At 40.9% G+C, this 22,935-nt stretch overlaps 1 protein-coding gene across 1 annotated transcript in view; it reads left to right on the forward strand.

Moving 5' to 3' along the window:
* The window catches only part of trpc1 (transient receptor potential cation channel, subfamily C, member 1), a 43,283-nt gene that overhangs the window by 13,390 nt on the left and 6,958 nt on the right, over positions 1-22,935 (forward strand). The window contains exons 7-10 of the mRNA XM_079806738.1: positions 2,924-3,260; positions 12,711-12,850; positions 14,061-14,207; positions 22,706-22,890. Of these exons, the coding sequence (XP_079662864.1) occupies positions 2,924-3,260; positions 12,711-12,850; positions 14,061-14,207; positions 22,706-22,890 (809 nt within the window). The remainder of the gene's footprint in view (positions 1-2,923; positions 3,261-12,710; positions 12,851-14,060; positions 14,208-22,705; positions 22,891-22,935) is intronic.

A 22,935-nucleotide genomic window follows, 5' to 3' on the forward strand; every position in this document is an offset into this window, starting at 1 on the left:
TATTTCAATGTTGTAATTTAATTTTTAATTTAATTTGAAGCAGATTTGTAACGTGACCGTATTTACATTTCTTATGGGTCAAGATCAAATTATCCTCTCTTGCGCTGCATCAAGCCACTCCCATAATATCCGTGATCACTTAATGCACAGCTCAGATTAACTATACAACATGTGTGTAAACCAATAAAAACAAAATTATATAAAGTAATTATTCCATCACAAATAAATCTCTCAATCAAGTGGCTGTGTCTATAGTATTATACACAACATTATACATTCTCATATACATATACAATATAACATTTTTATATTATTATTTAAAATTATTATTATTGCCCCTGGTTCAGTAATGCACTCTTGTAATAAAGTAGCAGTGGCTGGGACAGATTTTAAGTATCACCTCAAGATGCAATCTAATCCTGTTTACATGAAATAAGCTGCTCGCGAGTAGGTTTAAGCTTAAGGACCTGTTGCTATGACAGCAAGTCCAGGATGAGCTTCGAAGAACCAAACAATCCAAGATCATGCCAAATCGTCAACAATCAAATCCAGCTAACTGAGTTAGCGAGGTACGAAGAACGGGCCCCTGGGCTGCGTTTCTCATAACATGTTGCTTAAACTCCCCCTGTTGGCCATAATTTTATCCCTTAAAAAATGGTAAATGTTTTCCCCCTTCCTGTGAAAATGTATTCATGCCTTAAAATAGCTTGAATGTAACTCAATAGCCTTGCTTCATTTAGTGAATATGCGGATACATGAATATGCAAATTAGCCCCACCTTCATTCACTCACCAGCACCAGAGATCCACTCAGTCAACTTTATTGTAGTAAATGCTGCACAATGGCAAGTGGTTTACCATTACTGGTTTAATTCAGCCATATATGTTTGAACTAGAAACTGATTTAGAAGAAGAAGTGAAAAAGTGAATTATACAGGCTCGTATACAATACACATAACGTTAATTAATATGATTAACCTTTTGCTTGACTACATTATCAAACATAATTTTTTTGTTCTGTTATTTTGCTTCAGTTGCAGGTTCCGTCTTATGTCGTATTCCGGTTCTAGAGCGTGCATGTCAGCCTGCTTATTTTGCTGCAGAGCATGATCTATTAAGTCATGCTAACAAGGAACTATGCTTCAGGTTAAGAGCTGTGGTTCCGACCACGGAAGTTTGCAATTCTGTTTGTGAATGTTCTTTGGAACTATGATTCCTGGAAACACCAAGGGCCAGATTTACTAAACAGGGCAAATCAGCGTTAGAGCGCATTTCCAGAAAAGTGCAGATGGGGGTGGACAGTTCTGCGCGTGATCTACAGGCGACACGCAAATTAATGAACACAGTAAATAATGGTGCAAACACCAGTAAATTGACAAGCGCAAACCTTTGTAAATCACCTCTCATGATTCATTTAAACACTCTCCTCCCATGAATTTTGCACCTGAACGGGAAACTCTTACAAATGCACATGCAATAATGTCAACCACAAAAATAACCTTGTCCAAGCCTTTTCAGCGCTAATTTATCACTGCGTGTCTTTAGTAAATCCTGACAGTAGTTTTTAACGCCAAAAGAGGGTTTGCACTGGCGCAGGCTGTTAGTAAATCTGGCCCCAAATCATTAAAGGGGTGATGAATTGAGAAATCAACTTTCCTTTGAGCCTTTGATATATAAAAGTTCATGGTAATATAAGAATACCCTGTAAGTTTCGGAGCTGAAAACTTCCTTGTTAGTCAAAGAAAAGCTTTTATTGACACCAGGTCCAGAAAACGATCGATTTCAGAATATGTCGACCATTGACGTCATAGAATGCGGAAGTTCCGCCTCAAGCCCGCCCACCGACTCGTGGAGCTAAACGGGTCGCGCTACCGAGCAATAAACATGCCTGTTCCAGCTCACGTGCGTAAGACATTGCACGTTTGTTTCGCTTAATTTCACCACGGAATCGTTTCTAAACAAGATACAGGTCGAGACTGGATTTGCAGACATATTGAGATTAAAACACAATGCTGTGCCTTCTATATTGGATCCGACAGGAATGGTGCAACACACACTTATGTGAGTAAAACATTTTTTTTATATGTGTTAGTACTGCATTGTTACAGATCGTTTGATATCTATTGATTACATACCTTAACACGCTTTCAAAGGCTGAAGAATCCTTTATTTGAGGTGTTATTGGTTCATTCGTGATCAGACTTGGACTTGTAACGTTATGGGCCAGGGCTCGCAAAGCCCAACGTCCCGGGGCTATGTGTTTTTCAGACGGGCTACCAAAACGTATCACCGGCCTGCCAACGGGCTATCTTAAATGGAGAAAAAACATTCCGTTCTTGCGCGCGTGTGTGTGTGTGTGTACGGTTTGCGGTTATATTCACTCATCGGGCCGGCCAAGTAATAAAAAAATAACATTCCAGTTAATCGCGGGTGGATGAGAGATGAATCGTTGTGTTTTTTGATAAAGATATTTTGCGAGTCCTGTGAGCGTTTCCCCAGAGCTTTCAAAACAATTCCCACATGTACTGAGGGGAGCTGAAGCTCATTAAATATGCAAATCTTCAGTGCGGCACGCCCATAAAAACCGAGTGTTTCTTCAAAGAGCCTCAAAACCAAGGCAGAAAATAGCCTATTACTTATTCATTATGATGCTTTTGAATGTAAAAACCACGCAAACGTCATAAGTTGACCTCAGACAGTATAAAAAAATTAAAAAGCAAGTTCATGACCCCTTTAAACTATGCTCCCAACAACGAAACCTGCAACCATAGTTAGGAAATGCACCCCTGGTTATTTAGATTAATCAATGGCCAAATATTGGCAGATTAAACGACTTGACAGATATATCAGCCTTTATTTTATAAGAAAAGACCATATACATAATTTTTCTTGTATTGTGTTTTCTCGTTTTCTGACATGTATAGTTTGTCGCCCAGTCCAATTGTCAACAGTTCCTGAACACGGTGTGGTTCGGAGAGATGGCGAGCTACCGCCGCAAACACACATGCTTAAAGATCCTGTATGTTTTGAGTGTTGCTCTGCTGTGGCCGCTGCTGTCTGTCTGCTACCTGCTGGGACCTCGTTCTCGCGTGGGCCAGGTCATCCACACACCTTTCATCAAGTTTATCATTCACAGTGCATCTTACTTCACCTTCCTACTGCTTCTAAACTTGTATTCAATGGTCTACAATGAGGGTAAGAAGAACATCATGGGTCCCCCTTTGGCGTCGATAGACTACCTTCTCATTATCTGGATCATAGGTGAGGATGGGCGGCATTTGTGCACATACATGAACACTTTGATCCATTATTTTCTTGGCATGTGCTTTCTATCCAGCAAACAAGAATGCTGTGTTGTAGTTGTTGTTTCAACAGGAAGCAAAAGATAAAATCAAGTACTATAACAAATCATAAAGTGCCGTAAATTCCTCCCTAAGGCCTTTTGGTCCACTTCTGAGTCCACTCTTTGGTGATGTAATGCTGCATGGACTGTAGAGCAGAAGTACGCTGTGCATCAATTGGTACAAAATAACAATTTGTATAGTTTAGATTTTAGAAATTAATTTAAATATTAGGGTGTGTTCACACTTTGGTTGGTCCGGACCAAAAAAAAAAACATTTAATCTTGGTTCGCTTGGCGTACACACTGTAATTTTTCTAACACCAAACCTAAAGATACAAAACAAACAAAAAAGGCTTTTACGATGTATATTTTGCGACAGAACTTGTCGAACATCCAAAACAATGCTGTGTTCGGGGCTAAATATGCTCGTTGTATGTGCGTACATATGATGGTATATGACTCGTGATACATATATATGATACGAGTCAGGAATTCCTCCGTCACACACACAAACTGCTGCGAGGAGACACGGTTCTGACGCCTGTATTGAACTGTGATGGGCAACATTGTGACTAAAAAAGTCCCAATGATTGGCAAATTTTACAAGAAAAAAATTATTTTTTATGGTTGCATTAGTGTTGACATAAGTACCAATTTAAAAAAAATGTGACGCTTTGAGCGCTGTTGAGCGGAATCGTAAAACACCTCTGACTGGTCATTGTGCTCACGCGCTCATCAAATATGTCTGTGATTGGCTACAATGACCAGCGCTTCAAAAACATGTTATAAATATACATCAATGACACTTTTCACAGAACGCTTACACAGATAAACACGGGAGCGTTTAATGGCTGGCGCCTTTCAGCCTACCAGACCACTGGTCGACGGCTGCTTGCTCCCGCTCCTGCTTTCAAAACACTTTCAAACACTTCCGTGTGCTTTCAAACGCTCCCCTGCGTTGATCATTGTAGCCAACCACAGACGCATCCGATGAGCTCATGAGCACAATGGCCAGTCAGAGGTGTTTACGATTCCAGCTCAACAGTGCTCAAAGTGTCACATTTTTTAAATTTCAGTACCAACTTGGTATTGCGGTCTGTATTTTTGACAACACTAGGTTGCATTTTGTGACATCATGTCCTGTTTTTGGTTCATTTACATGTCTTTGGTCCATGTTGAGTTCATATTTCATTAAAACTGCACCAGAGTTCCTTTTTAGCAGTCTCTGTCTGCTTGTTTGGTGCGCACCAGGGTTCGGAATCGGATGGCAGCGTTCACACTTATTCAAACGAAGCGCACTAACAGAGCAATCGCACCAGGGTTCGTTTTTATCAAACCAAACCCACCAAGTATGAACACACCTGCTTTCACACCTGAGCGTTTGTTTTGGAACCTGGTGCGTTTTCTCCTTCGTTTCGGTTTGTTTAGAAATATGTAAACACGGCAATCGCGCTTGGATCCTCACCAAAACAATCTCTCCGAGACCGTCTGAACGAGGTGGTCTCTGCCCGATTGCAAACTAACTCTGAGACAGTTCGCTTGAGGTGTGAAAGCAATCCGACCCAATGGACCAACAAACCAAATGAGATTATAATTCATTTTAAAGGTGCTATATAAATAGCAGTAGTGTCTGATTCTGTGTGTCAGCACATCACAGTTGGAAACCAAAAGAGCACCTCTTCATCTTAAAATGTTGGGTAATTGTGCTTCTCCGTGCAAGAATGCTGTCCTGATGAAGCCTTGATTACTGCTCTAGCTGCATTATAGCATTCGTATAGTGTTTGCGTGTGTCTTGATACTGTTAGCTCTAGACAGCGCTGGGAGATCCAGAGAGAGCGCGTTTTAACTTGTCAATCATCTTGATGGATGATGCAGAGGAAACTCTGACCAATAAGAGGGCAATTGTACTCGCCTGTGACTTGCATTTAAACACATTTGGATACGTTTTGAAAAATTGCCTTGTGAAAGCGAACCGAATCAAGAAGAAAATGCAACATTGGAACAAATTAAGTCCCTGTTTCGGAATAAAACCAACCATCTACAGGTGTGAAAACGCCCGACAAGCTTTTTGCTCTGCACATGCTCTGGGTTTCTTCATTCTTACAGGGGTGGCGTACTACAGCAAACTACAGACTCACAGTTTAATTGCTCTTCTACCTAAATGCTCTTATAAAAATGCCAAGATAAGGTATAGTCTGATCAATTGTATTCATTCTGCACAATAGTGGATGCATTTTGTGTGGCTGTACACTATCGTTCAAAAGTTTGGAGGTTGTAAGACTTTTTCTTAGTTTCTTATGCTCACCAAGGGTGTTTATTTGATCAAAAAATACTATAAAATATTATTACAATTTAAAATAACTTTTCTATTGTGATATATTTTAAAATGATCCCATATTCCTGTGATCAAAGCTGAATTTTCAGCATCATTACTCCAGTCTTCAGTGTCACATGATCGTTCAGAAATCTTTAGGCTTGTTCTACTTGATGCAGCGATGCGCAGATTAGAAATTTTGTCCGACTTGAGACAGCGCCAACACCACGTGACTGTGACGTATGGCATCAAAGTACCGCGAGAGCGATTCGAGAGCAGTTGGCTAATACAGCCGTTGCAGTTTCTCTAGAGCGGCTGCACCAGACTGCACGGACTCTGATGACGACACAGCTGTTCCACGATTGGCCAGATTCACCGCATGACAGAAAAAAATCTTATTATCATCATTGTTGAAATGTTGCTGCTTAATATTTTCATGGAAACTATGATACATTTGATTCTTTGATAAATATAAAGTTCAAGAACAGCATTGAATTTAATTATTTTTCTGTATTACTGTAAAAGTCTCACTTTTACTGTCATTTTTGATCAATTTAATGTGTCCTTGATGAATAAAAGTATTAATTTACAAAAAAAGTCTTACTGACCCCAAACTTTTGAACAATAGCATGTATGCATTTATTATTTTTTTTCAGTGAAAATCATTCACAGTGATTTCAGTGAATAATTTTAGGTGCAAATATCCGACTACATTTTAACATTTTCTGAAGAACATTTGAGTGGTGTTTCCAATAACAATGTCTCCGCTGTGATGATACAGTGCATCCGGAAAGTATTCACAGCACTTCACTTTTTCCACATTTCGTTATATTACAGCCTTATTCCAAAATTGATTAAATTCATTATTTCCTCAATTCTACAAACAGTACCCCATAATGCCAACGTGAAATAAGTTTGTTTGAAATCTTTGCAAATGTATTAAAAATAAAAACGAAAAAAATTCACATGTACACATGTATACACAGCTTTTGCCATGACACTCAAAATTGAGCTCAGGTGCATCCTGTTTCCGCTGATCATCCTTGAGATGTTTCAACTGCTGCATCCCAATTCGCATACTATCCGTACTAAATAGTATTCGAAAAAAGAATTAGTATGTCTCAAATTGAGTATGTTGAAAACAGTATTCCAAAGATTCCAAAAGAGTCCAAAGAGTCAGAATTCGAAGTGCAGATTGATGCGCACTCTAACAGCTGATATTGCTCACAACCCATTGCGAGATGGACGAGGATTCGATTAGAACTACAAACACGGATAAAAAGTGTTAAAAAAAAACACAAACATGACAGTTATGCGAGTACCACGGTTAAGTAGAGAGGGTTATATAAAGGGGTTTGAGTGAGCAATTATCAGTATTTAACCTGACGAAAATATATTTATTCAATATTATCCACATTATATTTCACCTGCAGCAGCATTGTGAACTTTTGTAATGATATGTTTGGCCATTAACTTTTTAAATATATCATTATATTTAAACTGCAAACATATAAGTATAAGTAGGCAAATTGGGACGCAGCATACAACTTGATTGGAGTCCACCTGTGGCAAATTCAATTGATTGGACATGATTTGGAAAGGTCCCACATTTAACAGTGCATGTCAGAGCACAAACCTAGCTATGAAGTCCAAGAAATTGTCTGTAGACCTCCAAGAAAGGATTGTATCAAGGCACATATTTCTGCAGCATTGAAGGTCCCAATGAGCACAGTGGCCTCCATGATGAAAAAAGTTTAGAACCACCAGGACTCTTCCTATAGCTGGCCGCCCAGCCAAACTGAGCAATCGGGGGACAAGGGCCTTAGTCAGGGAGGTGACCAAGAACCTGATGGTTACTCTGACAGAGCTCCAGTGTTTCTCTGTGGAGAGAGGAGAACCTTCTAGAAGAACAACCATCTCTGCAGCTCTCCACCAATCAGGCCTGTATGGTAGAGTGGCCAGATGGAAGCCACTCCGAAAAGCCCGCCTGGAGTTTGTCAAAAGGCACCTCTCAGACCACGAGAAACAAAATTCTCTGATGAAACAAAGATTGAACTCTTTGGCCTGAATGGCAAGTGTCATGTCTGGAGGAAACCAGGCACCGCTAATCAACTGGCCAATATCATCCCTACAGTGAAGCATGGTGGTGACAGCATCATGCTCTGGGGATGTTTTTCAGCGCTAGGAACTGGGTGACTCGTCAAGGTCGAGGGAAAGAGGAATGCAGCAATGTACAGAGACATCCTTGATGAAAACCTGCTTCAGAGCGCTCTGGACCTCAGACTGGGGCGACGGTTCCTCTTCCAACAGGACAACGACCCTAAGCCCACAGCCAAGATGACAAAGGAGTGGCTACGGGACAACTCTGTGAATGTCTTTGAGTGGCCCAGCCAGTGCCCAGACTTGAACCCAATTGAACATCTCTGGAGAGATCTGAAAATGGCTGTGAACTGACACTGCCCATCCAACCTGATGGAGCTTGAGAGGTCCTGCAAAGAAGAATGAGAGAAACTGCCCAAAAAAGGTGTCAAGCTTCATACTCAAAAAGACTTGAGGCTGTAATTGGTGCCAAGGGTGCTTCAACAAAGAATTGAGCAAAGGCTGTGAATACTTATGTACTTGTGTTTTTTTGTTTGTTTGTTTTTTTAAATAAATTTGCAAAGATTTCAAACTTCTCTAACATTGTCATTATGAGGTATTGTTTGTAGAATTGAGGAAAACAAATAATGAATTTAATCAATTTTGGAATAAGGCTGTAACATAAAACCATTTAGAACATGCTAGCATGTTCTGAATGGTTTTAGCATATTGCTATGTGGTTGCCAGGTGACTGATATTACTGTAGATATGATATTGACCCCTCACTATACCCCACTTTAAAACCTTTACTGACCAAAATACATTAGGAACAGTTGACAAGCTGTTATTTTCTTTAAGTTTATTAGGGTTAAGGAAAATGAAACTATCAAATATGCAGTTACTACTGAGGCATTTGTAATATTTACAAAATATACTCAGAGAAGACACACACTATAGGATGTTTCCCATCTCTGTGTTAAGAGGTTCATGTTGTGGATTCAGTTTGTGGCAGCCAACATTCTCAAATTCAATGAAATCTCAATGTCAAATGCACCACTGTATTTATGTATATATTTATGAAGTCAAATAAGTGATCACAATGGACTCACCAGCCTTAGACTTATTCGCAGTATCGTCCATCTGTTCTTCATAATTTTACAGCACCATTAGAACGACTGATAAATTACATAGATAATGTTCCTTGATGCGGAAGTGAGAAAACAGCTATTGGTTAGAATCTCTCTAGAGCGCATTACCATGATAGCACTGGGTAATTTGTTGCTAATGGCACTTGTTTTAGTTTTTGTCGTATTTGCTTCTATTAAGACCTAACCTTCATGAATAATGTAAAAAGTATATTCTGATTATGGCCTCAAATGGCTGTGAATTTAAAGTTTGTATGGTTTATTGTGCACCCTGACTAAAAGAATGTCAAATCAAGTATGAAGGAAATTTAGGGCTTGTCCAAATACCCACACTTGCGATCTTTGCCACTCAAGAGAGCGTGCATGTGATAGGAAGTAAGTGCGCAGACAATTACATTTTTAAGATATCTTAAAAATGCCAAAGCGCGGTGCCCTGAACGCATACTAAACCCACACTATCCGGTATTAAACAACATCTCCCCTTAATACGGTGCAGTCGTCCTGTCCCATTTGCAGAAAAGCATCCCCAAAGAATTATGTTTCCACCTCCATGCTTCACGGTTGGGATGATGTTCTTGGGGTTGTACTCATCCTTCTTCTTCCTCCAAACACGGCGAGTGGAGTTTAGACCAAAAAGCTCTATTTTTGTCTCATCAGACCACATGACCATCTCCCGTTCCACCTTCATCCAGATCAGGGTTCCTCAAACTCGGTCCTGGAGGGCCGCTGTCCTGCAGAGTTTAGCTCCAACCCTGATCAAACACACCTGAGCAAGCTAATCAAGGTCTTTAGGATCACTAGAAAATCACAGGAAAGTGTGTTTGATCAGGGTTGGAGCTAGACTCTGCAGGACAGCGGCCCTCCAGGACTGAGTTTGAGGAACCCTGATCCAGATGGTCATTGGCAAACTTCAGACGGGCTGTGCTGGTTTGAGCAGGGGGGCCTTGCGTGCGCTGCAGGATTTTAATCCATGACGGCGTAGTGTGTTACTAATGGTTTTCTTTGAGACTGTGGTCCCAGCTCTATTCAGGTCATTGACAAGGTCCTGCCGTGTAGTTCTGGGCTGATCCCTCACCTTTCTCATGATCATTGATGCCCCACGAGGTGAGATCTTGCATGGTGCCCCAGACCGAGGGAGATTGACCGTCATCTTGAACTTCTTCCATTTTTTAATAATTGCGCTAAACGTTGTTGCCTTCTGACCAAGCTGCTTGCCTATTGTCCTGTAGCCCATCCCAGCCTTGTGCAAGTCTACAATTTTATCCCTGATGTCCTTACACAGCTCTCTGGTCTTGGCCATTGTGGAGAGGTTGGAGTCTGTTTGATTGAGTGTGTCAGGTGTCTTTTATACAGGTAACGAGTTCAAACAGGTGCAGTTTGAAGTCCTCCTGTTCTCCACTCATTACGGGTAATGAGTGGAGAACAGGAGGGCTTCTTAAAGAAAAACTAACAGGTCTGTGAGAGCTGGAATTCTTACTGGTTGGTAGGTGATCAAATACTTATGTCATGCAATAAAATGCTGATTAATTATTTAGAAATCATACAATGTGATTTTCTGGATTTTTGTTTTAGATTCCATCTCTCACAGTTGAAGTGTACCTATGATAAAAATTACAGACCTCTACATGCTTTGTAAGTAGGAAAACCTGCAAAATCGGCAGTATATCAAATACATGTACCGCAAGTGTGGGTATTTGAACAGGCCCTTAGACTGCATGAAGACCGCTAGAGGGAGGAAGATGATTCCTTTACACCTCAGCTTTAAAGGGTTAGTTCACCCAAAAATGAAAATTCTGTTATCATTTTGTTCCAAACCTGTAAGAATTACTTTTTTTCTGCTGAACACAAAATAAATTTTTTTGAAGAATTCTGGTAACCAAACAGTTGATGGGCCCCATTAAATGCTATGGGGACATTTTTTTTTATGGAAGTCAAAGGGGCCCATCAACTGTTTGGTTATCAACATTCTTTGAAATATCTTCTAACGTTCCACATAACAGAGAAATTCATATAGGTTTGGAACACCCTGAGGTGTGACAGAAAATGTATGGGTGAAGTGAAGCCCTACAGTGTACTTGCATACATCAAAATGTCATCACTGTCATATTCAACAATGTATTTAAAACTAGTTCAGCGAGTTTTGTGCTTTTTTCTGGTATGTTCATTGTTGTGTTTATTGGCAGCTCTGCTTTATCACTAATCTTCCTCCCACTTCCCTACTAAAGGGTGTCTCTGAAGTGAGTATTTCAAAATCTGCAAAAGCGTTATCATAATAATTATTTTTAGCTGGAAATTGATCAAAAAATGTGTTGAATAATGAAATGAATTAAATACTTTATTAATGAAAGATTCTCATTAAGCCCCATTGAAAGCCATTTACTCACCCACATGTTGTACCAAACCTATAAGACTTTCTTTGTTCTGCGAAACACAAAATACATTTTGATAAATGTCCATACAATGAGGTCAAATATTGTTTGGACATCAGCATTCTTCAAAATGAATAATGACAGATTTTTCTTTAAAAAAAAAGTTTTAAGTGTAAGTTTCTTTTAAGTTGTCAGTAATTGTAAAATCCATGTATCATTGTGTAATTGTAAACACCATTTATCACAAGTCATAATGAAATCAAAATGGACTATTCTTATGTTTATAGAATATTGCAGTATTTATTATAAATTATTTATTCGTCATTGTTTTTTATAAGCAATGTACCCTTGTAATCTTTCAAATTAATCAAAATAACTCCCCCTCCCTCTTGCAGTAAGATCTCTTTCTAATGACGTTCACTGGCACAACCTGTCACTCAGTGAGATTGACCAATAGCAAACCACATCCACCCAATCAATTCCCAATGGACAAAACCAAGTCCCGCCCTACATTTCTTTCTTATTTGAGAAGCTGTTTCACTCGGATATGCGTTACATAGGGAAGAAAAAACGATCACAACTTGTGTTTATTAATCATGATTCACGCATGATTTATGATTCTTTATCACTGTCAAATGTAGATAATGTAAAGCAGTCTTACTCTCTTATAATGACAATAGAAACGGTACAGCTACAAAAATGGTGCAAAATATATACCCTCATACCGTCCTGCCCTAATATATTTATGAGTGTCTATTTACACTAAATCCCAAAAGCCTGTCTTGTTGAGAGTTCTTTTTATACTGACTCAACTTGTCATTGTCTGGTGAGCCAAACAAAGTGACAAAAGAAAATCATTCAATAACAGGAGTAGTGTCATGGTGAGTAAGCATAGTGGATACAGCATTTTTCCAATCCCATTCTTCACCATTGAATACCTGGCATGTCGTCCGTGACGCATGTATCTCGTATTGTTACCAAACCCAAAACTGTGGATACCTTTACTGATCAGCAGATTCTATAGGGTTAGGGTTAAGAGTAGGTGTAGGGGAGGGCTTTTGGGATAGCGATAAGTAAGGTCCCAATAAGGCAGCATTCATTTATCATTTTAATAAATGTAAATATATATTGTTGTAAACAATATGTTGTTATTATTGTATGCTGTTATAAAATGTAATGCAATACACTGAGCATCTGCCACTCTTTGCACTAAGTATGACTAGCATCCAAGACTTTCTATCTATCAATCACTTTTTCAAATACTTACACTTAGAGGAAATATAATTGATCGATATTTGCACTTAGTTTAAAAAGCATCCATAAATCTTTTCTGTCAGGCATGGTTATTTGAGTTACATTGGCACTGCAGGGATAGAATCTTGTTGTTATTCAAAACGAAAGAATTTCTGATTTGCTGCTTGGAAGCTTCTTTGCGCTGATGGCAAATTCCTATCTCTGCAGGCATGGTGTGGTCTGATGTGAAGCGTCTCTGGTATGAGGGATTGGAAGATTTCCTGGAAGAGTCACGGAACCAGCTAAGTTTCGTCATGAACTCACTTTATTTGGCCACCTTTGCCTTAAGAATGGTGGCGCACAGCAAGGTATAAACCCAGTCCAGAACATTACATTCTGAGCACTTTACCAAGTCATTAGCCACTAGTTTACTCAAGAATTAAAATTCTGTCATCATTTAGGCTACTCGTACTCTTTTCTTTCCAGTCTTTGACTTTATTTCTTCCTTGGTGCATAAAATAAGTACTTTACTGTTGAACAGCTCGTTCTGTGGTGCACGGAAGCAGAAAGTTATAGTTTTGAATGACACAAGGATGTGTAAATTACAGATCATTCGATGTCAAACCGATTAATCACACCTAACATAACAATTTGTGTTTATATATTATGTGTGTGTGTGTTTGTGTGTGCGTGTGTGTGTGTGTGTGTGTGTGTGTGTGTGTGTGTGTGTGTGTGTGCGCATGTGTGTATTATATGTATTAGTGCTGTCAATCGATTAAAATTTACTAATTAATTGCACATTATTATTTAATTAATTGTGATTATATTAATATTGTAATAATTTCATCTTTAAATTTCCAAATTAATGTATAAAACAAATAAAGAAGCCTATAATAAAGCCTATATTTTACATATTTGTTTAATGACATCTTTTTATGAAAGAAGACCACTGTCACCAAAACCAATTCTGTTACTGATGTCTCTATGAAATAGATTTTTTTTCTCAATTTTAGCCTTTAATTGAAATCGGTATTGAAAGCTATCATTTTTAGCATTTATAAGGCTTTAAAAATAATATAACAACTTTTAATTTAAGTTAACTTAAAACAATCTTCAAATAAACCCATTATAATACGATAAATGTCACATTTACCTGTGCCCTTCAATATATCAAGGCTAAAAAAAAATTGTTAGCCCAGTCAGACCGGTTCAGATTTTTACTTGCCTTGTCAAAGTGCACAAAAAATGTATTGTTTTTGTTGTTTTTGACCCCTGTAATCTTGGAAACAGTGCTTTAAGATTTTTCTAACAGGTAGGATAGCTAACCAGAAATTGAATACATTGAATAAAGTTCACTTCCCATAATAATATATATTCACACATATATTATATAAACAAACCTTTATGTTAGAATGCGATTAATCGCGATTAATTGTTTTGACAGCACTAATACAGTATATCATGTCTTGACTCTAATGAGTTAACAATGTTTAAACTCTTGTTGTCTAAAGTGCTTCTGTGTTAATGTGTCTCTGATAACATCATTTACACCAGCCTTTCCTTTGTCCTCTGCTTCAGTTTAAGAACATCGAACGAGAGAGGAAAGACTGGGATGCGTTCCATCCCATCCTGGTTGCAGAAGGGCTTTTTGCTTTCGCCAATGTTCTGAGCTATCTGCGTCTCTTCTTCATGTATACCACCAGCTCCATCTTGGGGCCTTTACAGGTAATCACAACTTCCTCTGACTGCAGTTCTTATCCGTTCACTGTCAGAACCAGTGAACTGTTAAACCACTGCAGTTTTTTCTTCAGTTACCTAATTCCCAGTGGTCACACCTATAATACAGAATGACAGGAAGTTCTTTCATTTTATATCTCATCAGTTGTGCAAGTGTCTGTTATCATTCTTCTATCAGATCTGTTGGTTGAATCCCCATTTGATCACCTCTACCATGGGATTTAATTTCTCATTTATAAGGATTTATTGCTGGAAATGTCCCACTTATAGTTTGGGGGTGAATCTCAAAGTATCATCTACCTCCTGCTTTTTTCATAGTAGCTGGGAATTTTTCCTCCCAGCCACTGTGGGACAGGGACCTATAACTTGTCTTGAATTGGACTCGACAATTCTATGACTTAGCATTTAACACGCACTTGTTGAACCAACATTTTATTGTTTCTTAAAGAACAGATGAAAGACAAGCTGTCAAGATGTGCGTCTGTTTGTTCAGTAGCGCTTTGAACTTGGCAGTGTGCCATGCTCTGCGTTAACAGGAGGATTTCTTTCTACATAATTGTTGTGAGATTCACAGAATCAGCTTCAGTCTTCAGCAGTAGAGAGGTTGCATAATGCAGTGCTCTTCTCTGAGGACTCCAGTGTTTGGCATGAGTAACACCATGTCAGTCCTGAGCGTATGTGTGAGTGGCTCTCTGCTCTCCTTCACGCTCTCTTAGACTGACATCAGTGTCTGGCGCTGCTGTATGGAAAAGTAATTTTCTCAAGAAGTGTGGTCGGAATGATGCATATGCACACACGCACTCACTTGTAATGGATTCACTTATGAACACACACCCTACGCAAGTTATTTAGCGGAACGAGCATGGTATTACTGGTTTTCTGTAAATGTGCATACCTACCGACGTTTAAATGGTTGCTTTGTCACTCCCTCTAACAGACAAACATATGATGTACAGATACAGGAATGACAAGGAACAGACCCAAGTATTCACACAGCAGACCTCCACTGGGAAGGCAGAGGAACACTCAGACATACTCCCTCCTGTTGCATTATTATGTTGAGCGTGTCTAGTAAATTTCCCCAAGGAAGGATAGCAAGTGGAAAACACTAAATCACCTCTGGATAAACGTCTGAGAACATATTTCTCTTTGTGAGGGCAAGAGTTGAGACGTCAAACCGACCGCTTAAACTTTATTTAAAGGAGTAATATGGTGTTTGTAGAGTACAGCTGTCTGAATTGTGTGTGAAGCGTTAACATACCGGGTGTGCAATATGTGATGGGCTGGTGTATTGCCAAATCCTGTCCTTACAAAAGATAACTATTCTTCAAGTAAATTTTTTAAGGAAAGTATATTTTAAGCATACTGTATGTAGTAAGTATACTAATATCAATGTACTAATAGGATACTTGTAAGTGTACTATTTCAATACTTAATACACAGTGTGTGGGTGCGTTCCGTTCGACCGTAAGTGGACTGCGAAGTGGACTTCAGAGGGTATTCCGCCATCTTAAGTGAGATTCCAATCCAAAGGGAGCGAACATGTTCAGTCCGAAGGGTACTGCGAACGGCGCAGGGAAGAAGGGAACATCGATACATCACTTCACAGGAAGTAGAGAGTGAAAATCACCCAAATGTCTTTGCGCGTCGCATGCATCACCTGTCTGAACTAATTAATGATGGAGCAGAGCCGTTGGTTGGAATAGTTTTTAAACAGCTTTGCGATTAAGGAGTTTACATATGCATTTGAATATTCATAGTTATTATACAAACTAGAGTATTTATGAATTGTTATGGCAATAACTGTTACATTTGTATATTATATTTTATGAATATTTAAACAAATTAAAAGTTTTGAGAAGCACCTGAGGGCTGTCATTTTATATTTTACTTTATTTACCTCAGGAATGTTTACTGTGCAGCTGCACTTGGGAAAGAAAGCGCACGAGATGAGACCGCTACAAAGCCCATTAAGAATAGCCTACATACATAGTTAACCAAATCAAAGTATTTTCATATTGAATGACAGGTGCAGCTTCAAATCTGTTCATAGTCAATACAGGTTATAAGTAAACTAATAAAACTAATGGACAATGTTTTGATTATATGTTTTAGCCTACTGTGTGTTTTGTAAATGTATGCTTATTATATGGTTTTCAATTTGAAAGTAAAGTAAATTACAATATTAATTTATGTCGTAATCTGCACCCGTCGTTGCCTTTCTTTGATGACGTTGCAGGGCGTTCCAAATGAGCGATTATTGTCAGCGAAGTCCACTTCAACTGATATACCGTGCTCAGGGAGTAGGGAGCAGTGAACAGTGCGTAGGGACCCTGTCGAATGGAATGCACCTGTAACATAGATCCACTGGAGGCGAGTTGCAGAACCCAAGTGCAGTTTTATTCAATATATCAAAACATAAAAACCATAAACAAAAAACTTGGCTTGGCTAACTTAACTAAACTTGACTTGACATGACCTAAACTAGAACAGAAACAGACTCACCACCAACGGGTTACAACATCAATAAGAGACCAAGACACATGGCAAACATGAGGGCTAAAATACACACACAGACTAATGACAAGACAAGTGACACCTGTGAACAGTGATGAGACAATGAACCAATGACAGGACAAGACACAAGATCACATGAGGGCATGGGATTCACATGACACTGAAACATGACAAAACCAGGAAGTGCATGACAAGACTGTGAACAAGACACTAAAACAAAGCAAGAACATGATAAACTAAAACATGAACCAAGAACAATGAACATGAACCAACACCAAGACACCATGTGACAGATCCCCCCCTCTATGGGCGGCCCCTGACGCCCAAACAACACCAACACATCAATAACCTAACAAAGAGTCTTAACAAAAAGTCTTGGGGGGCGGTCTTGGGGGAGGGATGGGGGGCCAGGCCCGTGCAGGGGCACCGGACCCAGACATGACACGGCCGGGCCTGGGAGCGTGGGCGGACCTGGACCCTGTGGCGTGGGCGGACCTGGACCCTGTGGCGTGGGCGGACCTGGACCCTGTGGCGTGGGCGGACCTGGACCCTGTGGCGTGGGCGGACCTGGACCCTGTGGCGTGGGCGGACCTGGACCCTGTGGCGTGGGCGGACCTGGACCCTGTGGCGTGGGCGGACCTGGACCCTGTGGCGTGGGCGGACCTGGACCCTGTGGCGTGGGCGGACCTGGACCCTGTGGCGTGGGCGGACCTGGACCCTGTGGCGTGGGCGGACCTGGACCCTCAGGCGTGGGAGGCCATGGCGGCAACGGCAGTTCATCAGGCCATGGCGGTAATGGCGGTTCAGGGGCCCACAGAGGCGTGGCCTTCATGGCCTCCATGTACCCCCTGCCCCCCCCCAAAATTTTCTTGGGTGGGACAGCGGGGCCGTGGGCTGGAGCCTGGACGGGGCCGTGGGCTGGAGCCTGGACGGGGCCGTGGGCTGGAGCCTGGACGGGGCCGTGGGCTGGAGCCTGGACGGGGCCGTGGGCTGGAGCCTGGACGGGGCCGTGGGCTGGAGCCTGGACGGGGCCGTGGGCTGGAGCCTGGACGGGGCCGTGGGCTGGAGCCTGGACGGGGCCGTGGGCTGGAGCCTGGACGGGGCCGTGGGCTGGAGCCTGGACGGGGCCGTGGGCTGGAGCCTGGACGGGGCCGTGGGCTGGAGCCTGGACGGGGCCGTGGGCTGGAGCCTGGACGGGGCCGTGGGCTGGAGCCTGGACGGGGCCGTGGGCTGGAGCCTGGACGGGGCCGTGGGCTGGAGCCTGGACGGGGCCGTGGGCTGGAGCCTGGGCTGGAGCCTGGACGGGGCCGTGGGCTGGAGCCTGGACGGGGCCGTGGGCTGGAGCCTGGACGGGGCCGTGGGCTGGAGCCTGGACGGGGCCGTGGGCTGGAGCCTGGACGGGGCCGTGGGCTGGAGCCTGGACGGGGCCGTGGGCTGGAGCCTGGACGGGGACGTGGGCTGGAGCCTGGACGGGGACGTGGGCTGGAGCCTGGACGGGGACGTGGGCTGGAGCCTGGACGGGGACGTGGGCTGGAGCCTGGACGGGGACGTGGGCTGGAGCCTGGACGTGGGCTGGAGCCTGGACGTGGGCTGGAGCCTGGACGTGGGCTGGAGCCTGGACGTGGGCTGGAGCCTGGACGTGGGCTGGAGCCTGGACGTGGGCTGGAGCCTGGACGTGGGCTGGAGCCTGGACGTGGGCTGGAGCCTGGACGTGGGCTGGAGCCTGGACGTGGGCTGGAGCCTGGACGTGGGCTGGAGCCTGGACGTGGGCTGGAGCATGGACGTGGGCTGGAGCATGGACGTGGGCTGGAGCATGGACGTGGGCTGGAGCATGGACGTGGGCTGGAGCATGGACGTGGGCTGGAGCATGGACGTGGGCTGGAGCATGGACGTGGGCTGGGCTCACTGGGGTGGAGAGTACTGTGGGAACGTGGAGCTCCTCATCCACCGTTCCCACAGTAAAAGATGAGCCACTCAACTGAAGTGCATAGTCAATATATCCAGCTAGAGTTCCTGGAGAATTGCTCTCTGGCATCAAATACCTTAAAAGGTCATTAAGTCCATTTAAGAAAATACCCTTGAGGGCAACATCATTAAAGTTCACCTGGTAGCAAAGTCCACAAAACTCCTCCACATAGTTCTCTATGGCTTGGTTTCCCTGGCGTAGACGAAGCAAGGATACAACTGCTGGGTCCATTTTGTAGGTCTGTTATTCTGTAACATAGATCCACTGGAGGCGAGTTGCAGAACCCAAGTGCAGTTTTATTCAATATATCAAAACATAAAAACCATAAACAAAAAACTTGGCTTGGCTAACTTAACTAAACTTGACTTGACTTGGCATGACCTAAACTAGAACAGATAAACAGACTCACCACCAACGGGTTACAACATCAATAAGAGACCAAGACACATGGCAAACATGAGGGCTAAAATACACACACAGACTAATGACAAGACAAGTGACACCTGTGAACAGTGATGAGACAATGAACCAATGACAGGACAAGACACAAGATCACATGAGGGCATGGGATTCACATGACACTGAAACATGACAAAACCAGGAAGTGCATGACAAGACTGTGAACAAGACACTAAAACAAAGCAAGAACATGATAAACTAAAACATGAACCAAGAACAATGAACATGAACCAACACCAAGACACCATGTGACAGCACCCTGTGTGTTCACTGCTGTGTGTGTGCACTTGGATGGGTTAAATGCAGTGCACAAATTCCAAGTATGGATCACCATACTTGGCCACAAGTCACTTTCACATGTATAAAAGTATACTTTACGTAACAGTAACTAGTTTACAACTACGTTTTTCATTTGTACTGCAACTATACTACAAGTGAACTATAGGTATACTCATAGTTTAATAGTTAAATGTAGCACTTGTGGCCAAGCAACTTTTATCTTTTGTGTGAACTTTGTAAGGTGTCCTTGAGTGTCATGAAAGGCGCCTATAAATAAAATGAATAATAATAATAATAATAATAATAATAATAAATGTTAGTTTATGAAAGTAGTTTTAAGTATACTCTCAGTAAACCACTAGTTTAGTAGTTTTATACTTCAAGTAAGTTTTCTTTATAAATCAATATATTAAAAATGTAAGTTTATGGGACAGTATATGAAAAAAAGTATTTCATAGGCTATACTCAATCAAAGGAGTAAACACAAATACAAGCCAAGTATACTTAGTTTACTTAATTATACTTTTAAGTATATATTGATCAAAAGTTTGAGTATAATAGGCCAAATATACTTAGACATTTCGGTCAGTATAAGTAAAGTATACTAAAGTATACTAAAGTGTAATTTAATGTTTATTTCTGAGAACACAAAAACGTTCTTATTTTAAAAGAAGTATACTAATAGCAGACTTAAATAAACTTTTTTTTTCTTTTCTTTTTTTAAGGGTGTCTTGCTTGCTTGGATGTAAAAGAGAAGTCACTTGCAGGTCCAGATGGAATCTGTGGGCTTTTCCTCCATTTTTATCGTGCTGATATTTGGGGGGGGGAATCTACAAAATTCTGTGGAAGGGATTTTAAAACATGATTAAATGTGTTCAACAGAGCTCTTTCTATAGCGTCATCCTATTGTAATTGATCACATTACCGTTCCAATGTTTATAGTCAGTAAGATACCATCTTTGTTTTAAATAAATTAATACATTGTTCAGCAAGAATGCATTCAATTGATCAGAAGTGACAGTAAAGACTGAAAATTCAGCTTTGCCAACCATAATCAGGCATCAAATAGAATTCTCAAAAAAAAAAAAAGTTACTTCAGCCAGTGGAAACACTTTGAGGTTGGATTTGGCATGACACCAGGGCTTCATATCAGAGACAGAAGTTTCAAATGGCTACTGCAACTACCATAGTTCAACAAAGGTTGAAAAATATTAGATGTGGAAAATGGCTTTGAGAGTGACAAGAACATTTATTGAACTAATTGAAAAAGAAAAGGGAGAAAAAAAAACATTCTGGCTATGTTTCAGAGCAAACACACAGTACAGAACATTACCGGTCAGACTTGACTCAAGCGATTCATCTAGTCCTCAGCCCACACTGGAAAGGCCAGTGGAATCTAAAGTACAGACAGAGGTAGGCATCTTAAAAGAGCTAGTCTACTGTATGTGTGCAAGTACAGGTCACTTAATGTTGCTACCGAGAAATGTTCCCCTTCCATTACCCCCAAATGAGTCAAACAAATATTTACCCAAGCCGGGTTTATCAGTGACTAGTTGTTGTCTGATATATGAAGTTAGTTAAAAATGACATCCAACACTTAAAATTAACTTGTTTCAGAACATTGCCATATTTACTTAACTTGAAAACATTTTTAATTCTATGACCATCAACCCATAAATAGCTTTTCTCAAATATATCTATTTCAAAAGGAATATAGTATTCCGGGTTAAAAGGATAGTTCACCCAAAATGTAGATTCTGTCATTTTTAGGGGTTCAAGCATGAAGTGTTGAAACCCTATTGTAATTGTAAGGATTTTTATTATTATTCCGCCATAAAACTGACAACGTATATCTCCGATTTAATTTTCGCCATATTGGATCCATATTGGATTTTGTCTGAAACTACTTTTGAAAGCTAGTCCTAGGTTTTTCGCAGCGAAAAAGTTTTCCGCCATTTTGGATTTTGCCTGAAACCAACTTTTGCGAAGTAGTCCTAGGGTCTTCGCAGCAGAAAAAAGTCTAATTTATTTGAAAATTGCAATGTAATGCATGCAATGTTCAAGGTGCCATGATGGTCAATGAGGAGGACATTCGCATATCTAAAAAAAAAAAACAGCCGCCATCAACCAATGAAGTTTGAGGACCTATTAGGCAAGGTTAATGGAGGCAGATCTGAACAAAACTCAGTGGGCCTGTTTGACCTAAAGGTCTGTGAGAATTTTGAAAGAAATCGGCCACCGGGAAGCGATATCACGTTTTATTGCATTAAGTTTCACACATACAATATGTTTATCATATGTTAGATCTCCTCATTCTGAAACATTTTCCTTCAAGAACCACTGCTGTCAATCAAATCATTTGTTTACTATTTGAGAATATTTATACCTTTGAAAACTAGTCATAGGCTTTCCTGTAGCTCAAACAGTAGAGCATGGCGCTAGCAACGCCAAGGTCATGGGTTCGATTCCCAGGGAAAGCAAGAACTGACAAAATGTAAAATGTGTACCTTGAATGCAATGTAAGTCGCTTTGGATAAAAGCGTCTGCCAAATGCATAAATGTAAATGTAGTTTTTTTGCTTAACTACAATAAAATCAATGCAGTACAATTCTCTAGACTCTCTAGGTCAATAATTAGCAAAAAAAAATGAGCTTTGCTCTTTGGATAGCTATAACAGGGTCATTTAGACACGGGGCATGGCTAAATATACCCAAATGCCTATACATCCTAAACGAAAATATCTATGATCAATTTGTGGGAGGGAGTTCAGTTAGGAGGTCAAAAGAAGCTCATGTGCAGTTCTAAGGTCTGAAGAGACAGTCATACAGGAAAGAAGCCAGTCAGTTGAGTTTTTGGCAAAACCTTTACAGTGCTTGTTGTCTTTTACTGCATATGATAATTCATACTCAGAAAGCAGAACTGAAATGACATTTATTACAAGATGATGAGTTAAAACATTTCAAATGCACCCGCAAACAATTTTTCTATTCATGTATTTCATCATTGATGATTTCTTCAAAATACTATGTAAAAATCTCGTCTCGTCTTGTTCTCGTGAAATAAGTGTCTCGTCACACCCCTATATATATATTAGGGATTTTTTTTTCAAACTGGGACGAGTCAAAATGATTTTCTGTGGTAAACAATAGAACGCTGCATTATGGCAATGGATCTTAAGTTGTATTTAACCTGGAATATTCCTTATTAGGAAAATTTCTGTTACTCATGTTTTAATGTGAAAGGGCCGCTGTATTTGTCATTGCAGATCTCCATGGGCCAGATGCTACAAGAGTTTGGGAAGTTTCTTGGCTTATTCCTGCTCGTGCTCATCTCTTTCACCATCGGCCTGAGACAGCTGTATGGAAAAGACCAGAAGGATCCATCCAAAAGCAAAGATCAAAACTGCGAAGGCATCTTCTGTCCGCTGCAGAGCAACGACACCTTTCACACGTACTTTGCCATTCATTTCATTTACACTAATTAGAGAACTTGAAG

The sequence above is a fragment of the Gobio gobio genome, assembly GCF_949357685.1.
Source record: "Gobio gobio genome assembly, chromosome: 23".
Classification (NCBI taxonomy): Eukaryota; Metazoa; Chordata; class Actinopteri; order Cypriniformes; family Gobionidae; genus Gobio; species Gobio gobio.